This window comes from Ictalurus furcatus, chromosome 7, assembly GCF_023375685.1.
Source record: "Ictalurus furcatus strain D&B chromosome 7, Billie_1.0, whole genome shotgun sequence".
NCBI classification, from domain to species: Eukaryota; Metazoa; Chordata; class Actinopteri; order Siluriformes; family Ictaluridae; genus Ictalurus; species Ictalurus furcatus.
In genome coordinates, this window is record NC_071261.1 from 6,893,083 (window position 1) to 6,906,347 (window position 13,265).

Below are 13,265 nucleotides of genomic sequence, written 5' to 3' on the forward strand. Positions count from 1 at the left end.
AATCAAAAAGCTGCATGTTGATGTAGATAAAGTCCTCCGACTCTCATGTAGTCTCTGATTTTACGTCATTTGTTTACTACAAGTAGTTCAGTCTAGTCTGCTGCCCATTCAACTTATATATATATACATACAGGCCACACATGTTATTCGCATATTCCTGTTTTGTGTTTGTTTCCGTTACAATTATATTGCTTTGACTCATTTGCTTTTATTTCTCCAGATTATTGTCCATATTTCCAGCACTAAAACATGAAACTGTGCACCTTTTGGTTGTTTTTTGTTTGTTTGTTTTTAATAGGCAAGTTTAGGACAGGTGCAACAACATTAGCACCCCTCCCCCTGCAGTGTAAACAATGGAATGTTCCAGTCTTGTTTGAAGGGTCTCGGGCGGGCCCATGTTGGTCTTTTATAGGGGGTGACTTTCAGCAGAGTCTTGGCGGCCTCGTTGGTGGCTCTACTTTTATATCCAGTTAGGTAGGGGTTGTTGTTTTCTTCTTCTTCTTCTTAATTTACACGAATTGCGTTTTGTCCATCACAATATTAAAGCTATTCGAAAGCATTTAGCTAGTTTGGCTTGAAGGAGATAGTTATTTATCAGTGCTTAGCATAGATGCTATCTAGTGCGTTGTGATCAGTGGGCGTTTGTTTTTGTAACATCCACCCGGCTGCATTGACCTCATTTGCTCTTCAGGCAAATCTGACAGCAGATATAAATATTGAAATAAAGGTTCATGTTCATTTCTTACACTTTTATATAAACACCCAACACTAGTTAACGTTCAGAACGGCTAATTATATAGCTAGCTCGGTTAACGTGTTAACTAGTTAGCATCCTTGCTAATGGAAGTGTAATAACCTCGACTATTAATTATTAAGATAAAACGACCGCTCTTTTTATATCTCACTCCTGCTTTTGCTAACGTTACTGACGGTTGTTTTGAACACCATTTCCCCCTCGTTTTGTTTTAAAGCCCTTTCTCCTTGGCAGTCAAAGACAGAAGTGGCAAAATGTCCAGCAAAAGGGCAAAGGTGAAGACCAGCAAGAAGCGTCCTCAGAGGGCCACTTCCAATGTGTTTGCCATGTTTGACCAGTCCCAGATCCAGGAGTTCAAGGAGGCCTTCAATATGATCGACCAGAACCGTGATGGCTTCATAGATAAAGAGGACCTGCATGACATGCTGGCTTCATTAGGTAACACTGGTGGTGGTGATGTTTAAGATAAGACACAGTGGCAGTATAGGAAATATAATTATCTCAAAATGTAAACCCTGTATTAATGTCCAGAATCATGACTGCTATTGCCAGATATACTAGAATGCCCTTAAAGTTATAGGGTCTTCAGGATGTGAAATGCATGCTCAACTAGGTTAAGGTCTAAAATCTTCCTTTGTCGAGTGGGCAGTGTGTTTTGAGTCATTGTCTTCCTGCATGATAAAGCTCCTCCTGATTAAATTGGATGTATTTCTCTGTCAATTTTAAAACACTGACTACGTTTACACGGACAGCAGTAATGTAATTATTGGCCTTATTCTGAATAAGACGTATAATATTCTGATTAAGGTGTTTACATGAGTCGCTTTTAGAATACTCCTTTCATGTTCAGGTTTTACGTGTTATAGAACGTAGATGGATTAACGTCACACGTCATTACGTCCCCCCGTCACGCCGTCCGACGTTCCCTCCAGGATTTCACGTATCGACATACAGTTGGTCTTCGTTATGGAACCGTGTACAGTTTTGTATGTTTCATTTTTAATTTTACGAAAGCTTCAAGTGCGGTTAATTATTAGTCGTGCCGTACGTGCAAATAGACGACTGCTTGAAGCCGTAGGCTGCGTCTCAAACCGCGTACTTACCTGCTATATAGTAGTTGAGATACATGTATTTCACCTACTATATACCTTAGTAGGCAAGTACGCGGTTTGGGACGCAGCCCACGGCTTCAAGCAGTCGTCTGTTAGCACGTGCTCTCTTGTTTGCCCTCAAACGGTTGAGCGCTGCCGTGTGTGTACGTGTCCTGTTGCAAAATGTGGTGAAAACTCTCACACGGCGTTAATAGCGTGATTAAGGTGTGTACATGTCTGTAATACACGTCGATAATGCGACTAAAACAGGAAATACTCCACACGTCTTAATTCCATTTGTGTTTACTTAGAGTATGACTCTAGTCGGATTAAGGATCATCAATAATCGCTGTTTACATGCTAGTTTCTTAATCCGAGTATCGTCTTAATTGGGTTAATATCGGATTATTGTTGTCCGTGTAGAGGTACTGACTGTTTCTGTGGACGTCTGAATTAGTAGCTGACATGTTATAGGGAGAGATGGGGATGATGGGAATTAACAACGGCTAAATCGGAAAAGGGAAAAACAAACTAACTCTGATGACAAAACCTGTTTTTTATTAGGTAAGAACCCCACTGATGAATACCTTGAGGCCATGATGAACGAAGCACCAGGTCCCATCAACTTCACCATGTTCCTCACGATGTTCGGAGAGAAGCTGAATGGCACAGACCCCGAGGACGTCATCAGAAACGCTTTTGCTTGCTTCGACGAGGATGGAACAGGTCATTCTTTAAAACAGTAGTAGACATATTGAACCAGTACAGTGAATATGCTCCATTTTCAAGCCTCACCAAGTCTTTTCACCCTTTAATAGTGATCTAGTGCGTTATGCTTTCCGGTTGTCACCAGAGTAAATGCTATAAAAAATATCCAGGTCATTTGAAATGTCTTATAGTAATAAGTCAGTAAAACAGGACAGGGCTTGTGCTATAATCTCATGTAGTAGAACTGAAGAAGAACAGCAGATCATTCAAGATTACAATTTGAGACCGGGTGATCGTTTCACCATGTACACGCATACGTCGTGAATACCCCCTGGATTTCGTTCAGCTAATTTTGCATAGGGAATTGGTTGCACCAGTGCTTACTTACCTGATGATTTGCACTCCTCAAAAAGTCTAACTTGTGCTTCTCCGTGGATAATCTCGGCTTAATACTGTCGATTTACGCATATGAACCGCTGCTGTAATCGTAAACACGGGCCTGCGCTCATCCCAGGACATTTATTCACCATACACCGATCAGCCATAACGTTAAAACCACTGACGGGTGACCTGAATAACATTTGATTGATTACCTCATTGCATTGAATTAGACCGCAAGTGAACATTCAGTTCTCAAAGTTGATGTGTTGGAAGTAGGAAAAATGGCCAAGCGTAAGATCTGAGTGACTTTGACAAGGGTGCCAGATACCACAGTACACCTTCAGAGGTCTTGTGGTGTGCGTGCCTCGACGGCTCAGGGCACAAGGGGGACCTATACAATATTAGGCAGGTGGTTTTAATGTTACGGCTGATATGTGTTTACTCGTCCCGAACGCGCACAGTACTGGTCGACTTCTACACCCGTATCCTCTAATAATTTATACTCTCACTATAAGGTGTCACCCAGTAGAGGATGGATTCCCTTAGGAGTCTCAAGATTTCTTCCGCATGTTGTCTCGGGGAGTTTTTCCTTTGCCGGTGTCGCCGCCTATACTTATCTCAAATTAGGGATCTAAATCGATATCCGGATTTCTGTGAAGCTGCTTTGTGACAATGTTGTTCAAAGTACTGTACAAACAAATCTGAAGGGGCTTCACAGCAAAGGGTGAATACTAATGCAGTTTCAGTTTCATCTGTAACTAAAGTGAATAATTGTATTCCCCTAAAAGTCTGAGGTGGGGTGAATGTTTGTTTGTTTGTTTGTTTGTTTGTGTATGCAAGCGACTGTAAGAACCGTTCAACGTTTTCTCCGTACTTTATCCAGGTTCTATCCAAGAGGAATACCTCAGGGAGCTCCTGACCACCATGGGCGACCGGTTCACGGACGAAGAGGTGGACGAGCTCTTCCGAGAAGCTCCTATTGACAAGAAGGGCAACTTCAATTACGTGGCGTTCACACGCATCTTAAAGCACGGGGCGAAGGACAAAGATGATTAGGAAGGGACTGGATTTTGGCTGAAGACCCAATTCAGATTACACTGTTCATAATACTTGCACATCATGTTTTACCGTTGTAGGACGATTCGCACATGTCGGCTTTAGAAGGAAGGCACATAACACTACAAGGCGAGACTGATAAACCTCATGTCCTATTATACGTATATATATTTATAACTACATCAAAGTAAACAGCGGAGTCCTCAGGAGCTAAATGAAGCTGTAGCAGTGTTACAAGGTTGAGAAATAAACCCGGGAATGATCGTGGTCTACACGCTAGCAGCTTTGCTGTTACCTTTTTGCTAGGTTTTCCCAACATTCATCTCAAACCCAGTTATTTAAAGGCCGCTTTGTGTTAAGCTTAACGTTAAGTCTGAAGTATGACACTTAACATTGCTGTATTTCGTTGTTTATGCACTAATTATTTATACACTTTTTGTTTTGCGATGCTATTTAGATATAAAGTAAGATAGGAAATGTTTGATAAGCGCGCACAGCTGAAATAGTTGCCCAAACGTTAGTAAGGGTGCTTATATACCGAAATAACCAATGAAACGTAACCACGTGGTAGAAGCAGCTTGGTTGTGGCTTTCCATTTGCGCCGAGTAAAGCAATAATCTCACTGCAAAATCTCATCGAGTGTGTCACTGAAATAAAACACTTATTAATGCGGTTTTGATTAATTATTATTGCAAGTTACTCAGTTACAAGAAAGAGTGAGGGGAAATGCATAAGTGCGGCAGTAGGATCGCCTCAGAGCTGCTTATCACTCGGTTGGTCTTCTCAGGTTTTCTCAGAACAGAAACGCTCACGATTGGTTGAGCCAGATGACTGATCTCTGCTCGAAGAAAACGTACCTCAGCTGTTTACTCTACGTGCACTTCAGGCTTATCTATCTAGGTAATTAATCTCGAAGACGTTTTTGCAACTCGTCCAAAAACCGTCGAAATTCATCACTGGGAAGTATTCAGTTCGGCGGAATGAATGAAGTACATTTCACAGACACTGTAGGGTTCTGACTTTTCAGGATCTACTGCTTAGACGACGTGTATAATATTGTGCATTTGTCCTTAACGTATGTACAAATAAACGACAAATAAATTCATATATTATAGTCTGTCGAGGAGTGGTGTGTGGAAATGTGACCGAGAGTTCAATAAGCAGTGAAGCATGTCTGAAATCCACACCGGTATGTCATTCATAAAGCAATTCTAAATACCATTCTGAATATCGCAATCCTAGTGTGACGTAATTGTCAATTGTCCGTTCTTTCGCTTATATCGCCGGGTTCAGAGTTAAGGGTACGTTTACTGTGTGGAGGTTTAAGTTGTAGAGTATAGCATAATTGCAAGTGCTGAGAATGCACCGCTACTTTTGTTGTATGCGTCTGATTCGACTTGTCCCCCCTTGAACCACTTGCACTTCCTGTCGTGCGAACACGGCAGTGTGAAGTGTGTGTCTGTGTGGTTTTTTTGATCCAATCTCAGCCTGTGGTCTCAACTAACCTCTGCCAAAGTAGAACATTTTGTTTTTGTGGGCTACGAATAGTATAGTTGTAGAAAAAGAATCAACATCTAAACAAACCAAAGCATGTACTTGTATATGACAAATCAGAACACATTTGAAGCAGATCTCTACACCAAAATTACAGCTAGAGTCTTCTACGTGAGGTGATCCTGGATAAAAACTTTTCTCATTAAAACGTATAACAGTTATACCTTGTGGTCAAAATGGTGCTCTGGATCTGCTTTTATATTTTTGAGAAGAGTCTATGTACACTCACTGGGCACTTCATTAAGAACTGTACTGATATTGGGTCCCGAACATGCTCTGTTAGACTCTGCTGTACACTGAACTCGTGGCCATTATGTTTTTGAAACGACACTGACATGGCACTTGTCATGTAGGAGGTAGCCATTAAAGATAGGTCAGTTGACCTCATAAAAGGTTGCACGTGGTCAGCAACTAAGATAGGTTGTGACATTTAAATGATGGTTGATTGGTATTAAGGCCCCAGTGTTGTGCCAAGAAAACATTCCTTACACCATTATACCAGAGGGGCAGTGGTGGCTCAGTGGTTAAAGGTGCTGGTCAGAAGGTCAGGAGTTCACTAACTCTTAACCCTCAATTGCTCAGTTGTGTAAATGGGATAAATGTGAGTCACCCTGGATAAGGGCGTCTGCCAAAATGCTGTATGTGTAATTCCACCAGCCTGAACTGTTGACACAAGACAGGTTGGGTCCAAGGATTCATGCTGGTGACCTTCCATATAATATCTGTAATTATAAGGTTCTATCTATGTGAGCTGTTTTGGAGATATGGGGTGTCAAAGTTGAGCCATTTCAGCTAGCAAAACTCACACTTTAGGATGATTTCAAATTTGCATTATGGACATTCTGAGATCTTTAGAAAGTGGAATTTTGGAAAGTGGAGTTTTTGATCAAATAAAACAAAATGAGGAAAGTATGCTCCAAATTCCCCACCCCAAAAAGTTTTTTCCTCATTCAAATAAGAGACAGCAAACTAGTCTGAGTCAAATTTGAACTAGAGACGTGACTTTGCCCACAAGTGCCACAAGTCCCCTGCATTCAAAGGTTGTACGTCATGTTCACAACGGCTTTTCGACCACAATCTCTACTACTCTCACCGTGTGACCAAGCTTTGCACGAAACACTCGACAAAGTAAACAAATAAGTGTAACCAAGGTGATGCTAGTTCTCCTTCTGAAGAAAAGTGAACTGGTTTTGTTTCAGATGTATTCAGATTGAAGTTTATGTGCAAAAAAAACCAAACGGAAACGATTGGCTTAAACTGAAATTTAATGTAGCCTTAGTACAAAAAAGTCGCATGAAATATATATATATATATATATATATATATATACACACAGACACGTTGGTTCAGTTTTGCATTACAGTGAATTCCATGGAATACTTTGAGGATAAAATGAAAATGCATACCGAAATACAAGCTCTTGCACTTGCAACAAACAATGGTGAGACACCTGGAGGCATACAAATCATAATAAAGTCACAGATATCACTTCAATGTTATTTACATAGCTTTGAAGGAACACAGCCTTCTTTTTAATACATCATATTAACAGGAAAAAAAATAATAAACCATCACTCGGTACATTCTGTGTAGTTATTCCTTATTCACAGGCTTTTACACATACACAGCTCTTTTCACTGACCTCAGTGTTGGGCAGATCTATGCTGCATACATCTGAGGCAGCTTTCGTGCACACCTACTTAAAAGAAATCTGTCTTTCTGTCACGAGTCACAGATTCATGAGCTTTGAGAACTCATTCCTGAACTCGTGCACTAATACTGTCCCAAGGCGGAGCTTACAGCGAGAAAGCCATGGTGCTGTCTGTATCGGACATGACAGAAGAGCGAAGTGGACCTCCGTGTTTGCCGGATTTGGATGTCGTGCATCCGTACTTTCTGTACAGCCTTTTCAGGTCTTTTCGGAAGCGCACCCCAATGAAGGCATACAGGAAGGGGTTGAGGCAGCTGTGCATGTAAGCCAGACTCTTCATGACCTGGGTGGCGATGTCAAAGCCCTGGGCCTCGGCACAGTCCGTGATGGTGGTGTTTGCTGCCTGCGTTGCCTCCACCACCAGCAAGCTATTGTACGGCAGCTGAGAAAGGATAAACACGGTCACGACTGCCAGGATGACGCGCAGTGCTTTGTGCTTCTCAAAGTTCTTGGCCTTGAGCAAGGTTCTAATGATGACCGAGTAGCAGTAGATCATGACTAGGAGTGGGATACAGAAGCCCATGCTGATCTGAAGAGCCAGGACCAGGATCTTTGTGTGGTTGTTTTCATTGTTCCAGTAGACCATGGTGCAAAAATGATTGCCGTCGGGGTCCACTTTGGTCCGGGCGAAGAGAAACTCTGGAATGGACAATATGATGGACAGGAGCCAGACAAACACGCACACCACTTTGCTGCAGGTCAGACGCAGCTCCTTGGAGTTCTGCGCCTTGGTGCTCTGTACGATCGAGACGTACCGGTCCACGCTGATGCAAGTCAGGAGAAACATGCTGCTGAAGAAGTTGATCTTGTACACTGCCGATGTGCTCTTGCACAGAGCCGTGCCAAATGCCCAGCCCTTCATGGCATCCACCGCCCATAAGGGAAGCGTACACAAGAAGAGCAGGTCAGCCAAGGCTAGGTTCAGCAGGTATACATCTGTCATGGTCTTCAAGCGATTCTTGAAGTGCTTGTAGATCCAGAGCACCAGCAGGTTCCCCGCGAAGCCCAGAGTGACGATGAGCAAGTACAAAGGGGGTTCGTAGTACATGCGAAAGCGTCGCACGATGCTCTTATCACACGGGCTATCAAAGTCATAATCGCCAGTACCAGAACCACTGCCATAATCATCCTGTGGATAAAAGAAGAACATTAATACAATCATTCTGAACGAATTTCAAGTATTGAGTAAATCAACAGACGAAAGACAGATATCGCTCAATGCAACTGGCGATTTTCAACATGCTGTGATTTATTTTGCTTTGCTTTACATCCTACTTACTGTTGGAGAGACTGTTGATAAGAAGTCAGCCAAAGTGTCAGTCATGTTTATCATTTTTAATTCTCTGAACACTTCTGAAAACAGCAAGAGAACACGTCAACGTTAATGACTTAGTAGTTCAGGCACCAAATACCAGAGCGATATCCGATTTGAAATGAAACCATCGTTAAAGTTAAAGCTCGACAATCCAGCAATCAAGTCAGATTTCAAGCTCTTTGTCATTTTATAAGCGTGTCTTTTCTGTTACATGTTACTCACATGTTGTCAGATGCTCCGGAGTGAGTTCACGGTAAGAGAAACGTCGAGGAGAGCGAGAGAGATGCTCGATGTTGAAGTTGTGTTGTGAAGCCGTGTTTTGCAGAAGCTTTTAAGGGCTCGGATTAACCACAGTGTGACGCACGTGTGTTTTTTTCTCTTTTCCTGTAGTATGCAGTTTGGCCATACATATTTACAGAAATTAGTCACAGTTTTAGCTCTATATTAAAATGAATAACGATCGAGACAAATCAGGGGATTAACATAGAACTATCATAAGAACCTGGATTCTGATAAAGTGGTTTAAGAGCACTTTAGTATGATTGGTATTATTATTATTCGTATCATGTGGCTTTTGTTTTGTTAATGTAAGAGATTGTGCTAGATTGCATTCGTCATTTTAAATCATTCATGCTGACTGTAGAACCATAATGATTATGTATATTATTCAAACTGAACTGCATTTTTGATTGGGTAAAGCAAAAAGACACTAGTTCATTATTTAATATGTACCAACAGATGTATTGTTCGAACCATCATCCCCTTAAAGCCTCGTCTTATTATCGGCTTATGCATCTTGAAGCACACTATTACTGAATAATTCATAATTCAATTCAATTCAATTTTATTTGTATAGCGCTTTTTACAATAGACATTGTCTCAAAGCAGCTTTACAGAAATATCAACATGGTATACAGATATTAAAGGTGCGAATTTATCCCAACTGAGCAAGCCACTGAGTGGCGACGGTGGCGAGGAAAAACTCCCTAAGATGTTTTAAGAGGAAGAAACCTCGAGAGGAACCCGACTCAGAAGGGAACCCATCCTCATCTGGGTAACAACAGATAGTGTGAAAAAGTTCATTATGGATTTATATGAAGTCTGTATGGCCTTAGGAGCAGCCGTAGTCCCAGCAGTCTGGAATTAGAGAAGATTTGAGCTCCATCCAGAGGCAGAAAGGATCTGGATCTCTAGTATCTCCATAAATTCATGTGGGGCTCGGCGAAAGGAGAGAGGGAGAAAAAAGATTATTATGACTGCGAAGTAGTAGAACAGAATCTAGTCAGGGTAGGCTTGAGTAAACAAATACTTTTAAGCCTAGACTTAAACACTGAGACTGTGTCTGAGTCCCGAACACTAATAGGAAGACTGTTCCATAACTGTGGGGCTCTATAAGAGAAAGCTCTTCCCCCTGCTGTAGCCTTCTCTATTCGAGGTACCGTCAAATAGCCTGCATCTTTTGATCTAAGTAGGCGTGGCGGATCATAGAAAACCAAAAGGTCGCTTAGATATTGTGGCGCGAGACCGTTTAGTGCTTTATAGGTTAATAAAAGTATTTTATAGTTAATGCGAGATTTTACTGGGAGCCAATGCAGTATTGATAATATCGGTGTGATATGGTCGTACCTTCTAGTTCTAGTTAGGACTCTAGCAGCTGCATTCTGGACTAACTGGAGCTTATTTATATTCCTACTGGAACATCCAGACAGTAAGGCATTACAGTAATAAATAATTACAGTAATAATAGTTTTGGAATAACTAAAACAAAGCATATGTAGTTGACAGAGGGAGGAATACAAGTCTGGGCTTGTTGCAGGTGTCCTGGAAATTTAAAGGATCCCTTTCGGAAATTTGCGCTCAATTCCGTACAATTGCTTGGGCGTGATTTAGCTTCCTATTTAGAACCATTTTTTAAAATAATAATAATAATAATAATTTTTAAAAAAGAGTCGTCTATAAAACTATCTTACAATCGCATTGTTTTCAACCCAAATGACTAATGTACCCTACGAATAGAGTAAGTCGTAATGTTCGTAAAGTTCACCAAAAAAGAAAGAATCCTTTTGTTAACAGGTGTTGTATTAACATCTGGCATGACAAACACTTTTAACTTGTTAATGAACCCAAAGAGAGAGAGAGAAGTGTGACCTTTGACCTACTGGCACTCTTGTTTTCTCTATTGACGTATTGTTTTCACAGATGGTTTAACAGACAGGGAACCACCAAAAATAATGACCACGCAATCTTCTTATTACCTTCTCCTTTTCTTGTTGATTTTTCTTGTCAGTCACGCACTCGCACGGACGCATGTGATGTCCAGTGGTTGCAGATTCTCTTTTGCAAAAATATCATAGGAAAGTTCTTTTCCCTGTCACGGGCTTGTCTTAGGCACATTATTAGGACTCTGGAACTAAATCAAATGCTACTTGGAGCCTAGTTCCTCTGACAAACTTGAGCTCTTTTGCATTAGAGACATCCTGTTTTTCTCTCTACACTCTAACGCAGTCTAGACTCATCTCATCTTATTTTGTCTGTTTTATTACGCAATATCTTGAATTTGAAGCATCAGTTCCTCGTTCAAAATCATCACATTGTTATATGTTATGCAAAACTGATCATAAAATGATGAGATGGTTCAAGCGGCAGTAAGTTCTAGACATGTGGAACACCCAGTATGTCCGTGTATACAGTTGTATGTAGAGCAAACATGGATGAAACCCTCACTTTGCTCTACTTTTATGGCGTTTGGGAGACGTCCTCATCAAGAGCGACTTCCATTTATCTCGTTTATACGACTGAGGGTTAAGCGCCTCACTCAAACGCTCAGCAGTGACAGTTCAGCAGTCCTGGGATTTGAACTCACGACCTTCCGATCAGTAATCCGACCTCAACCCGAATCAAACCAGCCGCTGAATGTTTCATTTCACTAACCCACTTTTTAGGCGGTAATATCATATCACAGGTCTACACACGTAGTCACATATAGGGTACAAAACTGTAATATATTAATATATAATATATAATACACAGTCGAGCCCGAAATGTGTATGAAGACTGCCATTGTCTTGTGTTGTTTTGGCTAGCCAAGAGCTCAACATGTGGCACATGGGTGGATTCACAGCCTGGATTCACTAAAAAAAAAAAAAAAGCATTCACATCTAGCGTGTGACATCAGGGCATGCAGTATCAGTGAATGCAACAAGAACTTTATTTTACTTTAGCATGTTATGATGACTCACATGTGCGTGACTGAGGAGCTCTCAGAGATAAACAGTTGACCTGAAAAAAAGAAAAAAAAAAAACCAGAAACGCTCGAACATCCTGCGGTGGTTTTTTTCACAATACACATTAAACAGGGAACTGAGCATATGTGCTCACGTAACCACTCACCTTTTGCCCTTTCTATTTGCCCGCAGATGCTGCCCAGAATAGTCATGTTTTCAATCATACTTCACTATTTGACCAAAAGTATCTGGATATCCCTGTCTAATTATTAAGTTCGGGTGTTTAAGCTTACACCCGTTGCTAAGGAGTGTATAAAATCAAGCACAAAGCCATGCAGTCTCAATAGACAAACGTCGGCATGCAGAATGGATTGCACTGAAGAGTTCAGTGACTTTAAACATGGCTGTGACAATTTAGGAACTATCTGCCCTATTAAGATCTGCCCAGTGTACTGTAAATGCTATTATTGTGAAATGCAAGTGTCTGTGGATTTCACACAAACTCACAGAGTGTGGCTGCCGAGTACTGAAGCACATAGTGTTTAAACATAACGTCTAGTGTATCGCTTTCACTCACTACAGAGTTCCAAACTGCCTCAACATGAAATGGGTTTCAATTAACATCCAATGGGGACTAAATCTGGAATGGGATGTTCAAAAAGCACATACGGATATGATATCCTGGTGTCTAGAAATGTTTGGCTGTATCTGCACTTATATAGCGCCTTTTAACCTTAGTGGATGTACAAAGCGCTTTACGCTGTGTCTCATACACCAGTGGTAGCAGAGCTGCCATGCAAGGCACTAGCCTGCCATCGGGAGCAACTTAGGGTTGGACCAAGGACACTTCGGCACGTGGTGTCATGTGGGCCGAGGGAACCCTGCGATTAGTGGACAACTCGCTCTACCGCCTGAGCCACACAGCCGCCCACGTGTATGTATAATGTGTGAGAAAACCAGGGTTCGATTTCATCCCTATCCACCACATTATAGTATTATATTATATTATATTATATTATATTATATTATATTATACAGTGATTATTACCTAGATACCTTTTTATTTTCTGAACAGTCTTCATGCCATCTGTAACACATCTCATATGGTGAACTCAGAAAAGAATGCAAGCCCTTCTGTCATCCTAACGTGTGAAATTAAGGGACTTCCAGAAGTGTGTTGTCAGCCTGTAGCTAAATCTCAAATGCCATAGACAGGGACACGTCCTTGTCTCGGTCAGAGAGGCAGACGCTCTAGCTCTAGCATACACTAGATAGAAAACTGTCCAAGTTGGCAGCAGATAATGTCAGCATTTTCTTTATACTACTACATTACAATAATAAACATAAGACAACGTGATCAAATACGAGTTTTGATTAATAGTATGTTTAATAGAGTTTTGAACCTACTATTTGTTCGGCTATTGCGTAACACAAAGCCTATAGTTTATGCACGGTGTCTTCTGTAGGCAAA

General features: G+C 41.2%; 2 protein-coding genes across 4 annotated transcripts; one reads left to right on the forward strand and one right to left on the reverse strand.

The window, feature by feature from the left end:
* The first annotated feature begins 363 nt into the window (after positions 1-363).
* LOC128609544 (myosin regulatory light polypeptide 9) lies at positions 364-5,104 on the forward strand. 2 transcript variants are annotated; one of them, XM_053628057.1, is made up of 4 exons: positions 364-474; positions 972-1,192; positions 2,410-2,571; positions 3,818-5,104. In XM_053628057.1, the coding sequence occupies exons 2-4, from the start codon at positions 1,009-1,011 to the stop codon at positions 3,988-3,990; spliced, it is 519 nt and encodes a 172-aa protein (XP_053484032.1). In that variant the 5' UTR covers positions 364-474; positions 972-1,008; the 3' UTR covers positions 3,991-5,104. The 2 variants fall into 2 exon arrangements, with proteins under 2 accessions (XP_053484032.1, XP_053484033.1); XM_053628058.1 differs by having other exon boundaries at positions 389-474; positions 989-1,192.
* Positions 5,105-6,791: 1,687 nt separating this feature from the next.
* ccr9a (chemokine (C-C motif) receptor 9a) lies at positions 6,792-12,641 on the reverse strand. Of its 2 annotated transcripts, XM_053628056.1 has the most exons (4): positions 11,810-12,641; positions 8,793-11,701; positions 8,535-8,608; positions 6,792-8,384 (listed from the first exon to the last, which is right to left on the reverse strand). In XM_053628056.1, exons 3-4 carry the CDS (start codon positions 8,586-8,588, stop codon positions 7,341-7,343), a joined length of 1,098 nt encoding a protein of 365 aa, XP_053484031.1. In that variant the 5' UTR covers positions 8,589-8,608; positions 8,793-11,701; positions 11,810-12,641; the 3' UTR covers positions 6,792-7,340. The 2 variants fall into 2 exon arrangements, with proteins under 2 accessions (XP_053484031.1, XP_053484030.1); XM_053628055.1 differs by having other exon boundaries at positions 8,793-12,641.
* Between the last annotated feature and the right edge of the window lie 624 nt (positions 12,642-13,265).

Coding starts and splice junctions, on each gene's coding strand:
- LOC128609544 (XM_053628057.1), top strand. CDS start 1,009: ATGTCCAGCAAAAGGGCAAAGGTGAAGACCAGCAAGAAGCGTCCTCAG. Junction 1,193..2,409: donor TGACATGCTGGCTTCATTAG/GTAACACTGGTG, acceptor GTTTTTTATTAG/GTAAGAACCCCACTGATGAA. Junction 2,572..3,817: donor CTTCGACGAGGATGGAACAG/GTCATTCTTTAA, acceptor TACTTTATCCAG/GTTCTATCCAAGAGGAATAC.
- ccr9a (XM_053628056.1), bottom strand. CDS start 8,588: ATGATAAACATGACTGACACTTTGGCTGACTTCTTATCAACAGTCTCT. Junction 8,385..8,534: donor TATCAACAGTCTCTCCAACA/GTAAGTAGGATG, acceptor TTTTATCCACAG/GATGATTATGGCAGTGGTTC.